Raw genomic sequence first — 25,966 nt, 5'->3', positions numbered from 1 at the left:
AATTGTTGCCACAGGGCCATGATCCCCCTCCTCACAAGACATTTTCTCCTCAGCCTTTGACAGGTTACTTCCACATTTTCCTTCTTTACAGCTCCTTTAGCTAATTTATCAGCTTTCTCATTTCCTGAGATTCCTGTATGGGCTGGGACCCACATCGTCCTCACCACTCCTCTCACAGACACACTTCTAATTGCCATCAGGATCTCATATATAAGATACTGATGGCTCTTCGCTGTCCCTACCCCAATACTAGTGATGGCTGAAACAGAATCACTACAAATCAATACCTTTTGATTTGCAAGTTGCTCAGTCCAATTTATTGCCATTAAAATAGCATATAGCTCAATAGTAAAAACATGCAAAGAATCTCACAGTCTCTTTTTTAACCTGAGCCTTCCTTATCTCATCCTCTAAACATATTATTGAATCTGTAGTGCTTCTCCCTTTCCTAAAACCACTCTGATAACTAGTCATCAATCCCTTTTCTTCCATGAAGTGCATTATCCTCCCATTGACCAACCTTTCCATTAGCTTACCTACATTGGATGTTAAAACTATTGGTCTATAACTTGTTGGCTTGCTTGTATCTGATGTTTTGTTTCTCTGAGCACGACTCATTGGATTCGAGTCTCATCGGTGACACCTGTTGGACAACATTTGGTAGTGCAGTACAATCACTGAAATAAAATAAAAAATATGTTATGATCCAAAGGATACTGTAAACTTTAAAAGAAAGCATTGTATTATGTCAATCATTGTTTAATGAGACTAGATAATAAAATGCATCGTAAAAATATCCAATATAATATATTGCTCTGCAAAGGCAAACCGCGGGGGTTCAAGACAGCATCAAGAAACAGGATAAAAGCTTTTAACAGATACAAATATCAAAATATCTGAGTTAATACTAGCTATTACAAATATATGCATATGTATGTGTGAAAATGCTATTTAAGTTATATGAATATAAAGAAAAAAGTCAAAAGGAAAAAGTCAGATAAAATTAGGGAAATAAAGAAATATACATAAAAAAGTCCAGAGTCAGGAATTTGTTCTGCTCTCATCCAGAGAGGATGTGAGGCTAGATAACGGTTTTCAGTTTTTATTATTATTATTTTGATCTGCTTTCCATGATAACGTTACTTATTGGAACGCGGCCCAGGTGAGAAGCAGGCCACGCCCCTGGATACGCCCACTGCCCACGCCCCGGACCAGGTAGCGAAGGTTCCCGATTAAGTGTTCGACAGAGGAACAAGCAATCAGTGCGCTCGGTTACCTAAACATGCCCAACAGTCTGAAGCTGTGGTTTTAGGGCAGCCACTCTTCGGGTCAACACTTCGCGTTACGGAATGGTGTAAAGTAGTGAAGTCCTCATCTCCTTGGTCCTGAAGATCGGGGTGATCATTCGTCATGGCGAACAGACGCAGGGGCGCAACCGACGGGGACTTCTCGTACGTCAGCCGAGTTGTGAAGTACACGCTCTTTCTGTTCAACATGATCTTTTGGGTGAGTAGTGGTCATTAGGTGGACTGGGAGGATGTGTATCCATGTCTATTAATCATCTACTCTCTCCGTGTTTGCTCCCGAGTCATTTCTAACTGCACTGGTGCGTGTATCTGCGTGACGTGCGTGCGTACAATCCCAGCAATGTAGACGAAGAGTGGGGGGGGGGGGGGCTGAGATGGCTGAGATGGCTGAGACTTTCACCTCCTATATCCTCAAAAAACCTCACCCATGTGCACTGTGAATTGTGTTTTGTGTCATGTTCAGACAAGTTTAAAGGCACCCAGTGCAACTTTATGTAAACATTCAATGAAAAATAAACATTCAATTTCTAGTCTTTTTTACACGTAGTAAGTTTCAATAACTCCATACCATTACATATCGACATTTAAGGAGCAAAGATGAGACGTCGTTGTGTGGTGAGAACTGATAGAAAATCGTAAACAACAACAATCGCCGGTGGGGAGAAGCCATTTTTCCATTGACTGGAAGCCTGCTTTATTTATTGTAGGTTACAAAAAATAAAGAAAATGGCGGCATTGTTGTTGTTATCGATTTTGTATCAGTTCTCACCACACAACGACGTCTCATTTTTCGACGTTTATTTTTAAGCCTCGAAAGTTGCACTGGGTGCCTTTTAAGTTTAAACAACAAACACAATCTCTCCCCCCTACCCACCCCCTTACTCCCTCCCTCCTTCTCTCTCTGGAACACACACACACACACACACACACACACACACACACACACACACACACACACACACACACACACACACACACACACACACACGCAGAATGGTTAAAGTGTAACTGCAGAGTTATGCCAGGGTCACATTATTATGTCGCTGCCTGCCCCCCAGTCACATGCGATGTGAAGCAAAGCGCTCATAGTTCTGAGGTGATTGCCGACCCTGTAAGCTTTTAAGAGGATGCCGAGTGTGGTTATGTGTTCAGATTTATGTATAATAAGAAGCCAGTGAATGCAGGGGAGTTGTGTTGTCAGGAAACTGAAACCCGAAAACGAACGAAGGACCTCTGAACGTGAGCGAACTGTTTCGGTGTGGACGGCCATCCTCATGAAACCATCCTGGTGTCACTATCCTATACCCATGTCAGTCACCATGCAATGTTAGGAGTTTCAAGGTAACTTCTCAAACTCCAATGGGTTCATACCAGTGCTTGGCGTGTATGCTGGGACGACATAAAGCGACTAGCCGTTCATTCTGGATCACTCCTTCAGATTCTAGTCCCTGACCTACCCAGGAGGAAGTGAGGCTAGGAGGTCAGCCCCCTCTCACTCTGCAAGATATTATTAATTCATTCATGGATGTATGGATATGTAAGTGTTTGATCAGTGTTGTAAACGGTAGAGCATGAATCTTTTGATGCTTTCTATCACTGAGCGACCCACTATCACTGTCACTTTTATTGGGCCATAATGGATTCATTATCAGCTTTTCATCCAGAGAGATATTGATTCCTCCCTGAGCGCTGTTTAACAAGCCGTTTGGCTCTGAGGGGCCAGATATGAATGAACGGTTCTCTACTGTTGAAGGGTTCAAGTCGTTAGCCCATCAGTAGGGTGATCGCTGCAGCTTGTGGCGTGTCAAGAGTGTGTGTTCCTCATTCCTGTCATGTATAAACCTGAGGGATGTCAGCGATGGAATGTGTCTCTTCTCGTCGCCCGTGGCTGCTGTATTCTGACAGATGCTGGCTGGACAGACCTTCCCAGACCTGAGGCTAACCGGCTGCCCGGGAGTTTGCTGATAGAAATAGTGGTTGTGAACGTGCATGGGTGTTTCTCTTCTGTGTTTGTTCAAATGAAGCGTGTTCCTGCAAGGTTTTAATCGCCTTTCTTTGGCACATGTCATTGCATTAAGTATATTTATAAGCCCCCCCCCCCCTCCTGAAAACGTGTGTGTGTGTGTGTGTGTGTGTGTGTGTGTGTGTGTGTGTGTGTGTGTGTGTGTGTGTGTGTGTGTGTGTGTGTGTGTGTGTGTGTGTGTGTGTGTGTGTGTGTGTGTGTGTGTGTGTGTGTGTGTGGTAACTGGATATGTCTAGTGTGGCGAGCATAAAGCACTTCCAAGGCGGCTCCGCATTGTTCGGTGGGGACTCTAGAAATTCTGCCCTCCTCTGGGTGGGGGAGCTTGGCCGAGGGAAAACTCTAGTCTGGGGATTCAGTAGCCGGCCTGCCGACAGCTACAAGTCAAGTCTGATTGATTCATTTTATTTGGCCATTTTGATCTAAACTCTGAACAGCACTCTGTCATTCATTAAAATACATAAGTTGTCAGGGATGACACAATAAAGCTTGAAGACTTATTTCCATTGCGGTCCCTCAGGGTCAAAATACGTTCTCAATCACAGACTTCCTTTGCACGTTCCTAGACCGCTTCCTGGTTGATTTGACAACACACGCACGTACACGGCCACAGTGGCGCGCGTTAAAGGCAGGCTGAGACACTTCGCCGGGGCTGAGTTTAGTTCCCGTTCTCTGTGTCTGTCTGTGTGTAACATAAATATGTTTCTTATAAGACGCCAGGAAGACATACTTCGCGTAGTTAGCGTAGCAACACACTCTACCCAAAGTTGTTCTTTGTTTTCAAATACTGAGTCATGAGGGCCGATCAAAACCCTCCGATGAGATGAGGCGTTCTGATAGGCCTGCCCCTCCCTGGACGAGTAGGAACACACAAACAGATGATCAAGGTTCCCCTCTAAAAGAGCAACTCGGTCAGACACAGTAGTTCAATGTTTGTGAATTAAATGGTGGATTGACCGTGATGGAGAACGCGTGACGTGTGTCTAGCTTAGGCGGGGTCTGTTTGAGTTGAGGTTGAGGAACCCATTAGCTCCTTTGTAAATGGACTGCATTTATATCGCGCTTTCCTAACCAGTGGCCACTCAAAGCGCTGTACAATACTGCCTCACATTCACCCATTCATGCACACATTCACACACCGACGGCGGAGTCAGCTATGCAAGTCGACAGCCAACTCGTCGGGAGCAGTCCGGGTGGGGGCGTCTCGCTCAGGGACACCTCGACACTCGGCTAGGTGGAGCCGGGGATCGAACCAGCAACCTTTCGGTGACGAGTCAACCCACTCTAGCTGCTGAGCCCTTGTGTGTCCCACGGTCAAGAAGGGCAGCAGACAGTCGAGCGAGCTTTTCCTTTAGTGCTCCACCAGAGCTCTTGCTTCTACTCATGGCCACTGTAGAATAAAGCTAACAAAGGGATGCATTTTTGCATTTTTTTTTAGGGATGCATTATTATTATATATATATTTTTTCAATTAATTGATACATTAAAACCTTTTTCTTCTCAATGGCGGTCTTCAGGTCATCGCCCTGGTGATGGTGGCCATCGGGGTGTACGCCCGTGTGTCCAAGCATGCAGGTAACACCTCCTGTTCAGACGGAGTCACATCGTCACTAGTGTTTAGCGTCATCTCAGATGCTCCTGATGCTCCACAGGGGAAAGGCTTGAATCCATTGATGATTAATGTAGGGGATAATGTTAGACTACAAAACACACATAATGTGTCACTCTGACAAGCTCAGACACGATGGCTGACTGACTAACAGCCTCGTATCATCTCTCTGAGTCCTGGCTTTGATAAAACTAAGTACAATTTACCCAAATACATATTAAGGGGGTGCAGGTAAGAGTGGAGCGTTGTAAACAGAGAGCCGCCTCCTACTCCCTACCTTCCTCCTCCAATCAGAAACATTGCATTCAAGTGATAGGAAGATGAGATAGATTCCCCGGCCAATCAGGGAAGAGATGCCCTGATTAGTCAGAGATGAGCCGGTAAACAAAAGATCTTGAAGATAATATCAAGAATGTTTCCCTGTCCAAACGGGTATCAGTGTCAAGAATCAGTCATCCTCATGTCTGTTCTTCTGCTCTGTTCTTCTGCTCTGATCTTCTGCTCTGATCTGATCTTCTGCTCTGCTCTGTTCTTATGCTCTGATCTTCTGCTCTGCTCTGTTCATCGCTCTGTTCCTCTCATCCGTTCTTCTCTGTTCTTCTGCTCTGTTATTCTCTGCTGTTTTTCTCTATTCTTCTTGTCTGTTCTTCTCATCCGATCTTGTCTGTTCTTCTTGTCTGTTCTTCTGGTCTGTTCTTCTGCTCTGTTCCTCTCATCCGTTCTTCTCTGTTCTTCTGCTCTGTTCTTCTCTGCTGTTTTTCTCTGTTCTTCTTGTCTGGTCTTCTCATCCGATCTTCTCTGTTCTCCTGCTCCGTTCTTCTCCCCAGAGACGGCCATGGCCTGCCTGTCCGTGGACCCGGCCATGCTGTTGATGGTGGTGGGGGTGCTGATGTTCCTCATCACCTTCTGTGGCTGCGTGGGCTCCCTGCGCGAGAACATCTGCCTCCTGCAGATAGTGAGTCCCTGCTGGCCCCCTGGAGCCTACTGGGCCCCCAGGAACCTACTGGGTCACCAGGAACCTGCTGGGACATTCCCAGTCCTGGAGGAAGCATGATGGTTACTGTATAGGACAAGAGGGCCTTCCTTTGGTACTACATAGTAACCATCAAGGCTTTCTTCCAAGACTGGGAATGTGGTCTGGTCCCAGGAGAAGTTATTTTATTTGAGTAAAATATTTGAAGTCAGCTTGAAAACATGTTTTTGTGGGTTGCAAAACCAGATTCTTGGGTCCTTTGGGAGAAATTAGTTTTTTTGGTAAATGCTGGCCTATAGCCCGCGGTGGGAACACCCTTCCCCTGTCATCTAGTGCCCGGTTGTTGCTTTCAATTAAGAAAAGAACTTCAAAACTCCATATAAACATTGCAACAGGATAATTATCTATCACAGATGCACCGTGTGTATATTCAGAGAAACATTTTGTAACAGTAAAACACCAAGCCTCTCAAAACTCTCCAGCAGAGATGAACGTGCAGAATCGAGCAGCGCATGTAGTAGGAAACTCCTCGTCGTTCCTCCACTCACGCTCTCCTCTCACGCTCTTCCGTCCAGTTCTGCGTCTTCCTCATCCTGATCTTCCTGCTCCAGCTGGCTGCTGGCATCCTGGGGTTTATCTTCTCTGATAAGGTAGGACCGTCGGGACCGTCGGGAACGTCTGAGAGGTTCACGTTAGGTCTGTTTACAGTGTTGGTTTGTGTTGTTTTCCAAGGCGAGGGCTAAAGTGACGGAGCTCATCAACGACGCGGTCATCCACTACAGGGATGACCTGGATCTCCAGAATCTCATTGACTACGGTCAGAGAGAGGTGAGCCACTGGATTGCACTTTTCCACCAAAAAACCCCGTTAATTATATAGGATTTAGAGCCGCACTATGTTACCTTTTCACTGCAGCTGTTTAATCCATTAAAGCTTTGTGAACTAGGAAGGTGTAATAAATGAGTAGTGAATAAAGTTTTCTGTTGGGTCTGTTCTGTTCCGTGTGTAGTTTGGCTGTTGCGGCGGCACGGCGTTCACAGACTGGCAGCACAACATGTACTTCAACTGCACGCCAGAGAACCGGAGCCGGGAGCGCTGCTCCGTACCCTACTCCTGCTGCCTCATCTCCAAGGACGAGGTGGGAGGGACTAAAGTACCTGGGGTCGAGTCCCAATGACTAAAGTACCTGGGGTCGAGTCCCAATGACTAGATGACCTGGGTTCGAGTCCCAATGACTAAATGACCTGGGTTCGAATCCCGATGAATAAATGACCTGGGTTTGAGTCCCAATGACTAAATGACCTGGGTTCAAGTCCCAATGACTAAATGACCTGGGTTCGAATCCCGATGACTAAATGACCTGGGTTCGAATCCCGATGAATAAATGACCTGGGTTTGAGTCCCAATGACAAAATGAGCTGGGTTTGAGTCCCAATGACTAAATGACCTGGGGTCGAGTCCCAATGACTAAATGACCTGGGGTCGAGTCCCAATGACTAAATGACCTGGGGTCGAGTCCCAATGACAAAATTACCCTTGGTTCGAATCCCGATGAATGAATGACCTGGGTTTGAGTCAAAATGACTAGATGACCTGGGTTTGTGTCCCAATGACTAAATTACTTGATGATCAGGGTTCGAGTCCCAATGACTGAATGACCTGGGTTTGAGTTCCAATGCTAAATTGCCTGGGTACGACTCCCAATGTCTAAATGACTTGATGACCATGGTTCGAGCTCCAATGACAAAATGACCTGGGTTTGAGTCCCAATGACTAAATGACCTGGGTTTGAGTCCCAATGACTAAATGACCTGGGTTCGAGTCCCATTGATGGGTTCGAGTCCCAATGACTAAATGACCTGAGTCTGAGTCCCAATGACTAAATTACCTGGGTACGAGTCCCGATGACTGAACGACCAGGGTTCGAGTCCCAATGACTGAAGTCCTTGAGACGGACTCTAAACCCCCACTACCTACCTCGCCCCACTATCCCCAGTAAGACGCTAGTTTGGTTCCAGTCCTACACGTGTTGATGTGTGTGTGTGTGTTCCCTCCAGGCCGTGATCAACACCATGTGTGGCAGCGGCCTCCAGCTGCAGAACTTCCTGGAGGCGGCGGAGTTGATCTACACCAACGGCTGCATCGACAAGCTGGTGGACTGGATCCACAGCAACCTGTTCCTCCTGGGGGGCGTGGCGCTGGGGCTAGCCATCCCCCAGGTGAGGCCGCGACACACTGCACTATACACACTACAATACACAATGAGCTACACACACTACACACTACACAAGGGGCTACACACTACACTATGCACACTACAATACACAATGAGCTACACACTACACAAGGGGCTACACACTACACTATACACACTACACAAGGGGCTACATATTACACTACACAAGGACCTACACACTACACTACACACACTACAATACACAATGAGCTACACACACTACGCTACACAAGCACCTACACACTACACTACACACACACTACACAAGGAGCTACACACACTACACTACACAAGGACCTACACACTACACTATACACACACCACACACTACACAAGGGGCTACATATGACACTACACTACACAAGCACCTACACACTACACTACACACTACAATACACAATGAGCTACACATTACACAAGGAACTACACACTACACTACACAAGGACCTACACATTACAGGGTAATCAGCCCAACCCGATGAGAGAGAGAGAGAGAGAGACACAGTCAGTCAGTCAGTCAGTCAAGGACCCACTGAAGTGGTCTTATTGGTCCCTGAGGTTCAACGTTAAAGACCCCCCTGGGGTCGATTTACACAGGGAAGGAGTATAGGAACTCTTGTTGTACCCAAAGTGAAACCGTCTGAAACGTGAACCTCTTGTCTCTTTACTGCACAGCTGGTTGGGATCATGCTGTCGCAGATCCTGATCAACCAGATCAGGGAACAGATAGATCTCCAAAACTACAACCACAGGCACCAGTCGGACCCCTGGCTCTGATGTCGGCCCCCGGGACCTGACAGGAGAACCAGGAACAGTTAACAAAAGCAACCGAGATCAGCATGAGGGCTCTTGCTGGTTTGAGAGGACTCTTCTTCTGGTGTCTACTTGCAACATATTGGAAACTTTTGGTGAATTTCCCCAAGGAAGTGACGGGACTGGAACGTGACTGAACAGAAACAGTGTTTACACGAAGCGTCTGGCTGGTCTTGCTTTGCCCCCTGGTGGATGAAAACGGGACTTGACTTAATCGCTATTTTTCAGAACTCGACTAATTTCCAGCCTTATTTTGTCTTCCAAAAGACTCCATTATCCCCGCTAGATAGATGCACGTCATCTGCACATCTGTAACTATACATTTAGGTGTAATGCAAATGATAGTGAGACATTATGTGTTATTACAAGGGATAGACATTTGGTTGTATTTTTTTTAAAAGCTATTTTTGTAATGCACATTACTTTTAAGGCAGATCGGGTGGTTTATTCTGTCCTCTGAGCTTTCACAACGCATTGGAAGACATTAAGGAGATGCCTGAAAAAACTGACTTTATTAAGATTCATTTTAATATTAATCGTTTTTATATTTAAATGTTACACCAACGATGCATCTAATCATTAAACTTTTTCAGGTATGACTGAAGCAAAGGATTTTCTCTGTTCCAGTTTTCACAAATTGAAAAGTAGATATTGAATTAGTTTTGCTCCCAGAAAAGCTTGAAAACACTGGACTAGTTTTAGTTTTAAATCTGCTGGCTGATTAATGAGAACGAGGGCTTTAAAAAGTTATTTTAATTGTGCCCCCAGTATTCCGTCTCTCTGCCTGTTCAGGCTCCTGGAACTAGCCCGCCTACTGGTGGCAGGTTCGGTTCACTAAAAAACAGCACATTGCCGAAGCATCACCTCAGCACAAGCTGAAGCTTATTCCAGCACGGAACACACTGGTAGGATGAGACAACTCTTGTTACACGATTATTTGCTGAGGTTCACTCAACACTTTGTGTTCATTATTTAGGATTTTGTTATGTTTGACAATTTGATTTATCATGGAGATTAATGTAGATTAATGTTCCCGTTGACCCTCCTCATTAATTTGCAGGTCATAGATCATATTACAGATTAATGGGAGATTAAATAAGGCTCTATTTGAAAATAGTTTTTTTAAGCATAACCGTAACACAGAATAAACTGCTAAATGACAGATCTTTATTGTAATTAAAACATACACAATACAAATATGCTTTGGACAGTAAGGGTCAACTTTGAAGCAAACCTACCTTTCTTGAAATGAATAAATCCTTGAGCAATTTTAGGAAATGATACAACCATCGCCTCAACATTAAAGATGAGGGTCTGAAGAACACACACACACACACACACACACACACACACACACAGAAACATGACACTATGAACTTCAGGACTTCAGCGTCTTTCAGGAGGATCGTTCTGGGTTCTGGAGCAGAGATCGTATCTGAGTCGCCGGTCGGAACATCGATAACGTTTCTGCAGCGTCCGCGAAATCCCGACGTGACAAGAGATGACAATCTATTTTTCATTGTGCCAACTATTATGGAATGAAAATTACAAACCATTATTTACTGCTCTTTGTGTATGTGTGTGTGTGTGTGTGTGTGTGTGAGTGAGTGCACGACCGTGTGTGTGTGTGTGAGTGAGTGTACGACGGTGTGTGTGTGTGTGTGTACAACCTTTGTGTGAGTGAGTGTACGACCATGTGTGTGTGTGTGTGTGTGTATGTCTGAGTGTACGACTGTGTGTCTGTGTGTGTGTGTATGAGTGTATGACCGTGTGTTTGTGTGTGTGTACAAACGTGTGTCTGTGTGTGAGTGAGTGTACGACCGTGTGTGTGTGTGAGTGTACAACCTTTGTGTGAGTGAGTGTACGACCATGTATGTGTGTGTGTGTGTGTGTGTGTGTGTGTGTGTGTGTGTGTGTGTGTGTGTATGAGTGAGTATACGACCAAATGTGTGTGTGTGTGTGTGTGTGTGTGTGTAAGTGAGTGAGTGTATGACCGTGTGTGTGAGTGTGCAAACGTGTGTGTGTTTGTGTGTGAGTGATTGTCCGACCATGTGTGTGTGTGTGTGTGTGTGTGTGTGTGTGTGTGTGTGTGTGTGTTCCAGAGAGAGAGGGTGGGAGGGAGTGGGTGGGGGGGAGAGAGTGAGAGTAGTTTGTCTGGGCTTCAGTGAGGGAGCCGCTAGGCGCTGCTCTGTGTGTGGTCCTGACTCACCACACACACACACACACACACACACACACACACACACACACACACACACACACACACACACACACACACACACACACACACACACACAGGAGAAGCAGAGCATTGTGCTCAGCCTAACTGATACACTTCCAAGTGCGCTGTCACAATAACACGGCCATCCACAGCGACACAGGGTCTGCACAGAGAATGAGGATGAAATGACAACATGAACACATTTTGGGAGCTCAGACATAGATTTACCTTCACAAAAAATAGAGGCTTACCGTTTAGCCTTAAAGTAACAGCTATTTTCAACGTCCAACGGACACATAAGTCATTTATACTTTTAATGTAAATCCTTTTTTTTTTAGGCCTGTATACCCGTAATCAACTTTTACATATTTTTTTCGAGACTTCTGGGCCGTATGAAAAAGAATAAATCGACTTCTGGCCTTACTCCAATAATGTAGACTAGAAGTATCAGACTATAGTGACTCGGTCATTGTGCACATCATTAATACGATTAAAAGCATCCCTCTCATCCCCATCCCGGCACACATATCAGAAGTGAAATAATGTGAGGTGAGTTTCCTTCTGGTCCTGAACTGTGGGCTTAGATATTGTTTTGGTATTCACACATTCTTCCCCCGGAGAGGGGGATGGGATGGATCCCTCTCCCCCCCTCACCACCACCCCCACCACCACCAGTAGGCCAACATACCAGTGGGGCACCGGACAGACACTCAACCAGGCTGAGACACAATACTACTTTGTTTGAAACGCTCTTCAATCCAAACTTTATCCCGCATCTCGAACAGCGCGTCTGGACTCTGGAGCCCCGCAGCGATGCGGGATCGCTCGGATTCCTCCTGGAAAGTTTGTACTGCTGGGAAGTGGGTGGTGGTGCGGGGGTCATATTACACCCAGTCTGAGCTTTTCCAGTCCGCTCCTTCGACGTGGGGGAGGGCGAACCTCCAACTTTTCTCGGCCTGATTTCTTTTTACGCGCAGGGAAAGAAAAAACTTCCAAACGGTGGGATTACTGCGTAAAGCGACCGTTTCTTTTTGGGTTTGATGTTTAATGTAGTGTTTCTGTAGAACATACTCGGGATCCGACCATGAATCCGTTTCCGAGGATCTTTGGGTGAGAAAACAAGAGTTGGATACCGCGTCAGAGCTCCGAAGAATCCGTGATAATAGTTATTTACAATGCGGGACCTGGGATCAAATCTGGGATTACATCTGGAGACCGAAGAAGACGCCATCCCTTACAGGACCTACAGCGCTGGAATAACAAAACACTAGAATAAAAGTCATTTTTTTCTCGGGGTACAAAGTTGCAGGTCCGAAACCCCCAAGATGTCCTCCCAGGGCAGCAGCCCCATTGTTGCAGTGCTCGGAATGGTGATGTGCGCCCTGGCCGCCTCCCTCCTAGGCTCCTCTCACGCCGTTTTGTCTCCAAACGTGACGGTATTGAACGACCCCTGCAAGAAGACGACGACCTGTGAGGTCCTGAGGTACAACACATGCCTGGGGTCGGCCCTACCCTACACGCACACGTCGCTCATCCTGGCCGAAGACTCTACGACCCAAGAGGAAGCCTTCGAGAAGCTGACCATGTGGTCCGGTAAGCCTCCAGTGGAAAAGTTGTTGCTGTCCGATCGAGGGCAAATATAGATTTGAAACCCGGTCCAAAAATTATACTAAACCTGTGCAATGTAGACCCCACAACCACAAGCGCATCTTCATGTTTAAATAAGTAGGCCCAGCAGGCCTTATAAATCATCCCATGCATCTCTCATTAATAAAAAGAATTGCAGTATAGGCCTACTTGCATAACAAGTCATGATTACCTACACGTTATAATGTCACATAACGTAAACTGTATCGGATGCCAATTATTTAAATGAGTCTTTAGGAAGCGGATGCAATCATAGTCAATGATGATGATGATGATGAGGATGTCGCCAGGGTCATAAACCATCAGATCTCCCCCGGTTTCCCATCCGGAAGAGTCCTTCAGGAAGTAGTGGTGTCATCGAGTCGATGAGGAGATAGCGTGTGAGGGAGAGAGGAGAGTCACCATTGTAAACATAAGCACACGTTACTGATTATAAACGCACACATTGTCGTCCTGGATGCAACCAACTGACCCTCTGGTGCGTGTCCAGAGAAAGTTAAAGATCAGAGCGAATTGTCTTAGCTAAACAGCGTCTAGTCGAGGTTTGAGAGTCTGCTCAGGAGCCCTTCAGCAGAGGGGCTGGTCCAAAGGAGGTCTGTGTGTGTTGTTTAGACACACATCATCTCTTGTTGACGATGAACCCCTCCAGTGCGTCCACATTAGGCTAGCTCCCATATTAGCCATACCGCTAGCAAGGATCCCTCACCCCAGGTTAAAGGTCAAGCCAAGCCCTGATTTGGCAGGAGAACTTAAAGGGAACTTCAAAATATATATATATGGCTTGAACATACTTTCTTCACACGTTACACACATTTAACAACTTTCTAAGAGAGAGTGAGAGAGATAGGGAGAGAGACAGAGACACAGAGAGAGAGAGAGAGCGAGAGAGATAGGGAGAGAGACAGAGAGAGAGAGAGAGAGAGCGAGAGAGCGTCCCAATGACAAAATGACCAGGGTTCGAGCCACTGAACTTTCTCCGCACCGTGACACATTTGAAACCACAACCACTCACCAACACGCTGTGAGAATGCAACGTGTTTCCAACTGAAACCCAAAGAGACTCAGGGCTCTTACACCGCACCTTAAGGAACGAATCCGCTCCCTAAACAGACCCTCAAAACCCACCTTTCTAAGATCCCTTTCCCCACAACCCCCCCTTCCCTTCTCTCCCCTTCCTCCTTCCATCTTCTCACTAACATACATTCTTATTGAATGATTTTGTCGTGTTTCTTGTGTTCACGCCAGTAAACGCAATGTCGCTCGGCTGAGTGTCGAGGTGTCCCTGAGCAAGGCACCTCGCCCCAACCGCTCCCGACGATCTTGCGTGGCTGACGCCGCCGTCGGTGTGTGAACGTGTGTACGAACGGGTGAATCGGAGGCAGTATTGTAAAAGCGCTTTGGGTAAAAGCGCGATATAAGTGCTATTTAAAAAGTCCATTCACCATTTATCTCGAAACGTGCTGCATGAATCGTATGCATCATAATCATCGCTCACGTCGTTCCGCTGTCTCCCCCCCCCCCCACCGTACCCCCAGGTCTGCGGAACGCGCCTCGCTGCTGGTCGGTGATCCGGCCCCTGTTGTGCGCCGTCTACATGCCCAAGTGTGAGCAGGGCCTGGTGGAGCTTCCCAGCCAGGCGGTCTGCCTCGCCACGCGGAGGCCCTGCAGCATCGTGGACCAGGAGAGGGGCTGGCCCGACTTCCTCAAGTGTGAGGAGAACCACAAGTTCCCCGTCGGCTGCACGGTACGGCTGCTTTCTGATCCCGTCTCTCATTGGTCCTCGTCGTGAGGACGTTGTTTCATGATCCGGTCTCTCATTGGTCCTCGTCGTGAGGACGTTGTTTCATGATCCGGTCTCTCATTGGTCCTCGTCGTGAGGACGTTGTTTCATGATCCGGTCTCTCATTGGTCCCCCCGTGATGACGTTGTTTCATGATCCGGTCTCGCATTGGTCCTCGTCGTTAGGACATGTTTCATGATCCGGTCTCTCATTGGTCCTCGTCGTGAGGACGTTGTTTCATGATCCAGTCTCTCATTGGTCCTCGTCGTGAGGACGTGTTTCATGATCCGGTCTCTCATTGGTCCCCCCGTGTGACGTGTTTCATGATCCGGTCTCTCATTGGTCCTCGTCGTGAGGACGTTGTTTCATGATCCGGTCTCTCATTGGTCCTCGTCGTGAGGACGTTGTTTCATGATCCAGTCTCTCATTGGTCCTCGTCGTGAGGACGTGTTTCATGATCCGGTCTCTCATTGGTCCCCCCGTGTGACGTGTTTCATGATCCGGTCTCTCATTGGTCCTCGTCGTGAGGACGTTGTTTCATGATCCGGTCTCTCATCGGTCCCCCGTGATGACGTGTTTCATGATCCGGTCTCTCATTGGTCCCCCGTGATGACGTGTTTCATTGGTGCTGCTCCTGTTTGTTGATCCGAGGTCTTTTGTTTGTTCAAACTGTGCGTTATAAAGTGATAACGGTTGTTCAAACTGTGTGTTACAAAGGGGTAACAGATACAGAGAAACACACACACACACACACACACACACACACACACACACACACACACACACACACACACACACACACACACACACACACACACACACACACACACACACACACACACACACACACACACTCATGCTGGCCACCAGAGAACTACAACAGAAAGACGCTCATTCTGCTCCAGTTGTTAAAACTCCTTCTCCCCCCCCCCGCCCCGCCCCCCACCCCCCCCCCCCCCCCCCCCTCAGAACGAGGGGCAGAAGCTGAAGTTCAACACGTCCGGCCAGTGCGAGGCTCCGCTGGTGAAGACGGACATTGTTTCCAGCTGGTACAAGGACGTGGAGGGGTGCGGGATCCAGTGTGACAACCCCCTGTTCACCGAGGAGGAGCACACCGACATGCACGCCTACATCGCCTACTTCGGCTCCATCACCATGCTCTGCACCTTCTTCACCCTGGTGAGCGAGCGCCTCTACCGCCACTCCCACAATGCCCCCCGCCGGGAAGCTGTTGGCGCACTGTGATGCACAGTGTTCATCACGATGAGTAAAAGAGCGGGTTGATCAGTGTTTGTAGTAGGATGTGTTAAAAAAAAGGGGATCAGTAGGAAACAATAAGCATTAAGTCACGCCAACAGGTATTAATATTAACATGTATTTACTTATTACTTCTTATTATTACAGGGTTATTAATTCCCCTTCTGTGTTTTACCTGCAGAGTGATTTAATTCATGTTTCACTAATGCTCATGCATTGAATGGGAATGCATTCGCCAAACTACTTAAAATATCGACCAAACTACTTAAAATATCGACCAAAATATCGATCAAACTGTTCAGTATTCTGACTGTAAGGGAGTGGTCTAACCGTCGAGGTGTGTAAACGTTGAGTTGCGTCGCTACCAGTCAAGGATTTGCAGGGGACGCTAATCAATCGTCCGTGTTTTCCCCCACCGCGCCAGGCGACGTTCCTGGCCGACTGGAAGAACTCCAACCGCTACCCGGCAGTCATCCTGTTCTACATCAACGCCTGCTTCTTCGTGGGCAGCATCGGCTGGCTGGCCCAGTTCCTGGACGGCGCGCGCAAGGAGATCGTCTGCAAGAGCGACAACACCATGCGCCTCGGCGAACCCTCGTAAGAAACAAGAGTCACTCGCGTTATTCCGGAGCATCTACTGATGTCTGGGGGTCCGCATAGCTCAGGAAGTAGAGCGGGTTGGATGGTAACCGGAAGGTTGCTAGTTCGATCCCCGGCTCCTCCTAGACGAGTGTCGAGGTCCCCGAGCGAGACGCCTCAAACTTACTGCTCCCGACAAGCTGGCTGTCGCCTTGCCTGGTTGAATCCGCCGTGGGTGTGTGAATGTGTGTGTGAACCGTTGTAAGCCGCTTTGGATGAAAGCGTCTGCTAAATGCCCTAAATGTAAATGCACTAGGGCGGAGTCCCAGTGTTTACATCGGAACAGACTCAGATGTGGTTGGCAGTGGGTGGACGTGGTGAATCAGGACTAGGGTGGAGTAGTTTACACTCGGTAACTGGATCAACCGGCTATGAAAACGAATGTCCTGAGGCATCGAAAAATTTGTGTTAAGTGTCACGCTCTATGCACTATATGATTTCTCTAGCGGTATTATAATCAAATGATTTCCTTATTATTCTCCTCCTCCTCCTCCCTTTCCTTCTCTGCTCTTCCTCCTCATCCTCTCCCTCCTCATCCTCCTCTTCCGCCTCCTTCACCTCCTCCAGCTCCTCAGAGACTCTCTCCTGCGTCACCATCTTCATCATCGTGTACTACTCGCTGATGTCGGGAGTGATCTGGTTCGTGATGCTCACCTACGCCTGGCACACCTCCTTCAAGGCGCTGGGCACCACCCAGCAGCCGCTGACCGGGCGCACCTCCTACTTTCACATGATCACCTGGTCCGTGCCTTTCGTCCTCACCGTTGCCATCCTGGCCATCGCCGAGGTAGGAGGACCCCCTGGGAGAAGGGAAGACCACCTGGACAATGGGAGGGGATCATTGCGTCCTCTTGGTCGTAATAAGAATAGTCATAACTCGGGTTGTTTGAGGATCTTTGGTCAGGAGAACTACGAAGATGGAACTTTTTTAACTCTATTTAACTCTGCTATTACACAGAGCTTTATCTGAGGTCTGCCATCTTTAAACCGAAAATGGTTATAATAATGATAATACCATCGACCATCCTGTGATTCTTGAACCGCGGGGTAGATCACTATGAGGCCTCTTGTGCTGAAGAAAATGACGACAGCCTCCCCAGACCAAAGCTCAATCTACGATTGAGCTTTGGTCTGGCGATAGCCAGGCTACCTCATCGGGGTCGCTATGCTCTCTGTTTGGGGTGTTTTATTAAATGTGTTAAGCGGAGCACTTCTTGTTCCCCGCCTGCAGGTGGATGGGGACTCTGTCAGCGGTATCTGCTTCGTGGGCTATAAGAACTACCACTACCGTGCCGGATTCGTGCTCGCACCCATCGGCGTCGTGCTGGTCGTCGGGGGCTACTTCCTGATCCGAGGTAAGCGGGGACTGGTTATACTGGTTCTGTACTGGTTCGCTTCGTCAAGTAAAAATATGAACAGAACACACTTGGTTTGACTTTTGCTGGCTATTGCGTTCTGTTGGCAGATGAGGGTAATTCAATCAATTGTGCTATTTTGTATATTTGGCTTTAAGTCCACTTCCCCTCCTGAAATACATCTGATAAGTGAATTCCCCTAATGTTGGGACCTGTTTCAATGTTAGGACACAATATTCCCTTGCTTTGAGATGAAAACCAAATACATTTAGTTTCAAGTATAAGTGTCCGTATATGCAACGCGAAATGCCCCAAACTTTTTTCTGTTTCTTAAAACATTTAATTCGATGTGTTGAAGTTAATCCGTTTACCAAATCAAGTAACAGCGCAACCTTTCTCCCAGGGGTCATGACCTTGTTCTCAATCAAGAGCAACCACCCGGGCCTGCTGAGCGAGAAGGCCGCCAGTAAGATCAACGAGACGATGCTGAGACTCGGTACGTGCCGACGCCCCCTCACACCAGACGGCCTCTAGAGAAGAAACACTTAGCAGGGAGAATAGGGGCAGAGTTTCACTGGGAAAAAAAGGGCGGGTCAAGTACAAATACAAGAATAGCAGATCTGGGAACAGATCTGGGCTTTGAGCTGAGTTGCAAAACAACTGCTGATACAGCAGCAGACAGAGCCCAGACCAGTGGGACCTGTGGGTCGGAAGAGATTCACAGAGTTGTTCCCAACTTTGTTGTCCCATTTTCTATTTCTACACACACCACCCACATCCAGATTAACTTTTAAAACTATTATTTTTATTATTCTTTTTCCAAAACATATCATCAAAAAGTTGTATGTTATTATTCTGTAACCTCCCCGACCCCAATATGCAAATCGGCGACGCCAAGTTTGCTCGCGACCCAGCAGTTGGGAACCACCAGATTAACCCCTGCAGACCTTCATGTGTTCACCTTTCCCCCAACATTAATCCACTCACAGTAGTTTCTTACCCCTGAGATGTGTCCTCCTTCCTCCTCAGGGATATTCGGGTTCCTGGCCTTCGGCTTCGTCTTCATCACCTTCGGCTGCCACTTCTACGACTTCTTCAACCAGGCCGAGTGGGAGCGCAGCTTCAGGGAATACGTGCTGTGAGTTCAAACCCTCAAACCTTTATTTAACCGCTCAAACATACGACACCAATCACGTCCTGTTGTTTAGCGGATTATAGCATCAGAAACTATTCTAATATTTATAATATATAAATACTATAAATAAATATAACAGTTATGCCCTCAAGCTACGATTAATCCAAACTTTGATTGCTGAGATTGTAATCCACAGCTAAAGATGCTAGCCACACAGCTAATGCAGCGCTAACACACGCTAGCCCTCCTATATAATTACATAACGGAACATCCCTTAATTCCATGGCCTTAGATGTGATATATAACCTCAAACATAATCTGAACATAACAACAATATTATAGAAATATTATTTTTAACAATATAACATTACAATAACAACAATTCTTATCAATTGTTATAAATCATTTGTGGCTCCAGCTGCGAGGCCAACGTCACCATCGCCTCTCAGACCAACAAGCCGATCCCAGAGTGCACCATCAAGAACCGGCCCAGCCTGATGGTGGAGAAGATCAACCTGTTCTCCATGTTCGGCACCGGCATCGCCATGAGCACCTGGGTCTGGACCAAGGCCACCATCCTCATCTGGAAACGCACCTGGTGCAGGTGAGACACCCTCCCCCACACCCCCCCCCCTACTGCCCCCCCTCCCCCACCTGTCAAAAGCTTGGTGGGATCTGGCTGTGACTGGTTTGAGTCTCTGTGGGCGTGGTCTCAAGTTCCTTCCTTTATACTCTGTGTTTATAAATGCACTTTATGAATGCAAATATATTTTATCAATGTTTCTTTCTCAAAACCTCATAATGATGTAATAATATTTAAAGTGTATGTAAAACTGGTGCAAAAAATGTCTGACGACGCTAAAGCTTAAAGGCACCCAGTGCAACTTTCGAGGCTTAAAAATGAACATTCAATTTCTAGTCTTTTTTACACGTAGTAAGTTTCAATAACTCCATACCATTACATACCGACATTTAAGCAGCAAAGATGAGACGTCGTTGTGTGGTGAGAACTGATACAAAATCGATAACAACAACAATGCCGCCATTTTCTTTATTTTTTGTAACCTACAATAAATAAAGCAGGCTTCCAGTCAATGGAAAAATGGCTTCTCCCCACCGGCGATTGTTGTTGTTTACGATTTTCTATCAGTTCTCACCACACAACGACGTCTCATCTTTGCTCCTTGAATGTCGATCTGTAATGGTATGGAGTTATTGAAACTTACTACGTGTAAAAAAGACTAGAAATTGAATGTTTATTTTTCATTGAATGTTTACATAAAGTTGCACTGGGTGCCTTTTAACTAATCGGTTCACCGGTTTTGAAAGAATCCCAACACCTGAGAGATCCTAAACATGGCCTCCATTTTGTTTCCCCGTGCGCCGCAGGGTGATTGGCCGCAGCGACGACGAGCCCAAGAGGATCAAGAAGAGCCGCATGATCGCCAAGGCCTTCTCCAAGCGCAAGGAGCTCCACAAAGACCCCGAGAAGGAGCTGTCCTTCAGCATGCACACAGTCTCCCACGAGGGGCCCGTTGGTGAGTTCTGCTGCCTCCAGGGGGCGCCACATTCAAACTAACGGCTAACCGTTATGTGTTACCGCAGAGAACTCCACCAGGGGGCGCCACACTCCAACCAACGGGCTCACCTTATGCCACTTTTCCACTGCATGGTACCAGCTCGACACGACTCGACTCAGCTCACATTTTTTGCGTTTCCACCGCGGTACCATGGTATCTGGTACCTGAAGTGGCTGCTTTTTCTAGTACCTACTCGCTCTAGGTTCCAAGCGAGCTGAGCCGATGCTAAAAGGTGACGTCGGCAGACGGCCGGCGACTGATTGGCCAGAGAGTGTGACGAAGTCACGAGAGCGACATGGCAACCATGCTGGTAACAGCCATAGCAGCGCCGCAGCCAACATGTTCCACTTCTCCAACTTCTTCAACATGCCAGCTAATAATAGTAATGCGATCGATGTCCTCCATTGTTGTTATGTGGGTTCTGTCCATGTGTGGGTTGCGTATGTGTTGTTTGCGTCGCGTACACAAATACGTCACGGCCCTTTCGCGCAGCCGACCCCGCCCACGTCCAGGAGGTACTATTTGCGGTGGAAAAGCACCCGTGCTGCTACCGTGTCGAGTCGTGTCGTGTCGAGTCGTGTCGAGTCGAGCTACATGTGCGGTGGAAAAGCGGCATTAGAGAACTCAGGCGGCATCGTTTTGAGCTAGCAATGTTTGGGAACTGAATCAAGATATTAAGTTTTCTATAGACTAGTTACATAATATTTAGGCCATTAGCAGACGCTTTTATCCAAAGTGACTTCCAACAAGTACATTTGTCAGAAGAAAGAGAAACAACACTATATCGCTGTCTGTACAGTAAGGATGTTCATAGAAACAACTGCCAAGCACTTACAATTGCTAGGTTAACCCATTCTCCGTATTCAATACAGATAGCTATAATAAGATGCTGCACAATGCAAATGACTGTTTTTAAGTGCCAGGACGTACAACATACAATAGTTGTGTAAATGTAGTGTTTTTAGGAGAGAAGGGGGGCTTGGGGGGGGGGGGGGTAAGAGAGGAGGCTAAGCAGAGACCAGGTGAACTCTGAACAAGCGAGTCTTGTTCAGCGACTAGTTCTAGGAGGCACAACATATCTGATCCGTGCTCATTGGTGAAGAGACGACGGCTCAGAACATTAACGTTTGTTTATGTGTTCCTCGCTTCGCCTACTCCCTGTCTGCAGCTGGGATCAACTTTGACCTCAACGAGCCGTCCAATGACATGTCGTCCGCCTGGGCCCAGCACGTCACCAAGATGGTGGCCAGACGGGGCGCCATCTTGCCCCAGGACATCTCCGTGACCCCCACGGGAACACCCGGTAGGACACGCCACACACGCTTGTTAACACGCAAGACAAGATAGGCCCCTCCCCCTCAGCGGAGGACAACTAATTTATTCGTCAACTCCGCCATCGCGTATACGCTTTTCTCTTTGCCTCTCTGTGCGTCTGTGTGCTCTGTGAGAATCGAACACACTAGGATATAATAGATCTGCACATGCTCAAAGGGCAGGTACGAAAAGGTACGAAAAGTGAACACGCAAACTTGTCTTTCCCGCCGCTATGCCTCTGTTGTCGTGGTAACTAAACCCCCGCCTTCCCCCTCCCCCCACCCAGTCCCGCCGGCGGACGAGCGGAACCAGCTGTGGATGGTGGAGGCGGAGATCTCCCCCGAGATGATCAAGCGCAAGAAGAAGAAGAAGAAGCGGCGTGCGGGGGCGGGGGCGGGGCCGAAGGAGGTGCGGCCCCTGGAGGAGGCGGGGGCCGACCCCCAGGGGTACCGGCGCCGCGAGTTCGGCCCCAGCGCGGTGCCCCGCCTGCCCCAGCTCCCGCGCCACCCCAGCCTGGTGGCCGACCTGCGGGCGCGGCCCGACCAGCGTCGGCCCCGTCGCCACGACGACGAGGACCTCCTGCCGGGCTCCTACCCGGACTTCCGGCCCTCCCACCCCTACCCGCCCTACCGCCCGCCCGGGCCCCTGGAGGAGCTCAGCGACGCCCCCGAGGACCTGGGCCTGCGGGGGCCCCGCTGTCGGCCCTTCGCGGCCCCGGCCCCGTGGCAGCCCGGCCGGACCCTGCGGCCCCCCGGGGGGGCGGTGGTGGCCCCTGGGGGGCGGCGCCTGGTCCCGAGCCAGGGCCCCATCCACTCTAGGACCAATCTGATGGAGGCGGAGCTTATGGACGCCGACTCGGACTTCTGAGGAGCGGGTAGGGGGGGCGGGCGTTAGTGAGGAGGGCTCTGGGGTCTCAGGGGTCTCGGGGTGCTCAGGGGCCTCTGGGTCTGGGGCCCCTGTCAGGCAGAGTAAGAACTAAAGCGCTGGCTGCTTTAGCCTCCCAGGGGCGGCCGGTCTGAACGGGATGAAGCCAGATGATGTTAGTTTCTTTTAAGGGATGGAGAAAAGGAAAAAATGTAAATAAAATAATGATAAGAAAAGAAAGATATTTTTATATTTTACATGTGCCCACTTGAATAATTTCATAGATAACTCTGCAGCGACAGAATAAACAACAAGGCAGCTAATATGTTTATGGGGACGAAACGAACCGCCATAATTATTCTGCCGCCCATTTTCCAAATTGTTTCATTATTTTTATATAATTCACCTCCACACTTAACGCCCCGAATTTCAAGCCCCTCCAAAACCGTCGCAGACAGATTTGTATCCACGTGTTCAGTAAAGGTTAGTCTCCAACGTCGGAGAATATCAATCCCCCGATGAACTGAGAATAGTGAGTATGTAGAAGAAGAGAGACACGCGTGGAGGTCCACGACGTGCTACGTCGCTACGGTACAGCTGCAGCGCTTCAGTCACTGAAGTGTTTGATCGACTATACGGCGGTTTGTGAATCGATCCGTGTTCAAATAGATTTCTTGCTGCCAATATGATGAACCTCACCAGCGCTGAACTAAAATGCGCTCTCCCGTAGCGATACCCCTCGGTGCTAGCCTGTCCGGTACTGCCATATCCAACGCTAGAATAGACTTTCTCATGGGAAACCTCACTGGTATAAGCTATTGCCGAGTGCAATTTAACACGTTCAGCATCCGCGATACACATGTTTTTCGTTCAATCGTAAAGGTTGTCAATCAGTTCATGAAATAACTCCTCATTTTTACGTTGTGTGTATATATTAAAGTTATTTACAGCAGTATTTTCGCCATCTCTGTTCTGCTAATGCTATTTTAATTATTCAAAGTGAGCCTGTTTTTTTGTGTTTATAGTGTTTTAGAAAAGTGTCATGACACTTCGTTTCATCATCTTTTTAAGTATTACTTTATCACTTCTTAGCCTTTGAATATCTTTGGAGTGCAAAGCAAAGTTCTACCAATTTCTTATTTTTATGTTTGTATATAAGCTGTTCGTTGTCATTTCATTAGGATTTTGTTTGTGTCTGATTGCTTTATTACACAATAAAGGAAAAGTCGAGATTTTATTTGCGAGGCGAATGTGGCATTCTGATCAGTGGTAGGAGAGACAGAAGTTATATTAATCTTAAACTAAAACCAGAAGTTGTATGTAATTACTTGAATGTAGTTCTCAAGACTAGTAAAATAATCAGTACTCATCAAAGTAGAATAAGCGTTGTTAATAAAATGAAACCATTTGTAGCAGTGTAGACAATCATTTAACAAATACAGAAATATTCCTATCCCCAGATTAGTACTTTTGGCAGCAATTCATAGCACCACTTGGTGGACTACATGTCCCAGAATTCAGCTCGGCCTAAAGAACGACAGCTGATTCGTTGTAAACAAGGACAGTGTTTACATTCTACCACATGCACCGCCTGCTGTCTTGCTCTGTCACAACATCGTTTTGATCGAGGAGAAGAGGAAATATGGAGGACCCATACGTATTTGGGGACATAGGTAAATACTCGACAGAGCATGTTTGGCTAAGTGAACGTTATTTATGACACTGACGCACTTTGTGTTCGTGCGTTTAAACCCAACTCCTGTTAAGGCCTGTTGATGACACGTGCTTCACATGAGAGGCTGCAGCGATTAGGTTGACACCATATTTACCTAACATGGGTTTCATAATCGACCGATGGTTGCAGTAATGTATCAAAAACAGACATAGTTGCCTCATTTCCAGTCGCTCTTGTGACCTTATCCCTGGCTGTACTCCACTGGCCCACCAACAGTGCTGCCTAATGCTTTAGGAATTATAATGTGATTCATGGATGATTATAAAACGAATAGTTATAGTTGGCTGCTTGTTTGATAGAGCACACACACACACACACGCACACGCACACGTACACGTACACAGTTGCACAGGCATGCAACCGCACATACACAAGAATACACGCACAAACATACACAGAATACACACACGCATGAACACACACACGTGTGCAGACACACACACACACACACACACACACACACACACACACACACACACACACACACCCAAGCACCTTACTGTCACAGTGAGGCCTTATTACTCTCACTCTTAAAACACAATTAATGACGCTTCTGTACATTGTTGTAACTTGTGATGACGGGACTTTGGTATTGCGCCATGACGCTTTATGGCTAACGGTCGCCGTGCTTGAAGGCAGCTGGGCGGAGCGGACGGAGGTCCACAAGGCCGCCTCTCAGGGCCTCGTGGACCAGCTGAGGCAGCTGATCGCGGACGGCGCTCCGGTCAACATCGTGGCGGTGGACTCCATCACCCCGCTCCACGAGGCCTGCGTGCGGGGCCAGAGCCAGTGCGTCCGGCTGCTGCTGGACGCTGGAGCCCAGGTGGGACCCGAGTTCATCGTGTGTTACGCAGATCACTTTATTACAGTGTGGATAGCGTGTGGGAAACCTTCCTAGGCTCACATCAATTTTTTATGTGTCAACTTCTATTGATATTTGTGGATATATATGTTGTTCTTTATCCTAAGGGGAACATTTTTAATTATTGTTGCAATATTCACCACTGCTTGCTTGGCTTACTGTTTTGACAAATATTAAATTGTTTAATCACAAAAAGCGCTTTTCCAATTACATTCACAAATTGATACACATCCACTTACATTTGGCGGTGTCGACCACGCAAGGCGACAGCCAGCTCGTCGGGAGCAGTTTGGGGGAGGTGTCTTGCTCACAGGGACACCTCGAAACTCAGCTAGGACGAGCCGGGGATCAAACTAGCAACCTTGTGGTTACAAGTCAGCGCGCTCTACTTCCTGAGCCCACGCCGCCAAAGTATAGAACACGGAGTGTCCGTGATTTGGTCCGGATCAGTTTGACCGCGGCCTCACAGCTGGTAGGGATCCAGAGTGTGATCCAGTGTGAGGGTCCGGTCTCCAGTGTGACCGCGCCCTCACAGCTGGGGGTCTCTGGGTGCAGGTGGACGCCCGCAACGTGGACGGCAGCACCCCGCTGTGCGAGGCCTGCTCGGCGGGCAGCCTGG

General features: G+C 47.8%; 3 protein-coding genes across 3 annotated transcripts in view; all 3 read left to right on the top strand.

The window, feature by feature from the left end:
* Positions 1–1,189: 1,189 nt before the first annotated feature.
* tspan33a (tetraspanin 33a) lies at positions 1,190–10,159 on the top strand. Its single transcript, XM_060049555.1, has 8 exons — positions 1,190–1,506; positions 4,845–4,902; positions 5,764–5,891; positions 6,485–6,559; positions 6,642–6,737; positions 6,919–7,047; positions 7,967–8,128; positions 8,821–10,159. Exons 1-8 carry the CDS (start codon positions 1,411–1,413, stop codon positions 8,920–8,922), a joined length of 846 nt encoding a protein of 281 aa, XP_059905538.1. The 5' UTR covers positions 1,190–1,410; the 3' UTR covers positions 8,923–10,159.
* A 1,666-nt stretch (positions 10,160–11,825) lies between these two features.
* smo (smoothened, frizzled class receptor) lies at positions 11,826–23,987 on the top strand. The gene is made up of 12 exons (XM_060048685.1): positions 11,826–12,772; positions 14,362–14,570; positions 15,576–15,785; positions 16,288–16,460; positions 17,070–17,289; positions 17,734–17,857; positions 18,261–18,353; positions 18,887–18,995; positions 19,411–19,596; positions 20,382–20,530; positions 21,741–21,875; positions 22,173–23,987. The coding sequence occupies exons 1-12, from the start codon at positions 12,505–12,507 to the stop codon at positions 22,751–22,753; spliced, it is 2,457 nt and encodes an 818-aa protein (XP_059904668.1). The 5' UTR covers positions 11,826–12,504; the 3' UTR covers positions 22,754–23,987.
* A 288-nt stretch (positions 23,988–24,275) lies between these two features.
* The window catches only part of LOC132455037 (ankyrin repeat and SOCS box protein 13-like), a 6,339-nt gene continuing 4,648 nt past the window's right edge, over positions 24,276–25,966 (top strand). Inside the window, exons 1-3 of the mRNA XM_060048741.1 lie at positions 24,276–24,423; positions 25,121–25,308; positions 25,903–25,966. The exon at positions 25,903–25,966 is cut by the window's right edge and continues 93 nt beyond it. Of these exons, the coding sequence (XP_059904724.1) occupies positions 24,393–24,423; positions 25,121–25,308; positions 25,903–25,966 (283 nt within the window). The 5' untranslated portion in view covers positions 24,276–24,392. The remainder of the gene's footprint in view (positions 24,424–25,120; positions 25,309–25,902) is intronic.

Source organism: Gadus macrocephalus, chromosome 4 (assembly GCF_031168955.1).
Source record: "Gadus macrocephalus chromosome 4, ASM3116895v1".
NCBI lineage: Eukaryota > Metazoa > Chordata > Actinopteri > Gadiformes > Gadidae > Gadus > Gadus macrocephalus.
The sequence above is the reverse complement of the archived record's forward strand: the minus strand, read 5'-3'. Positions and strand labels throughout refer to the sequence as shown.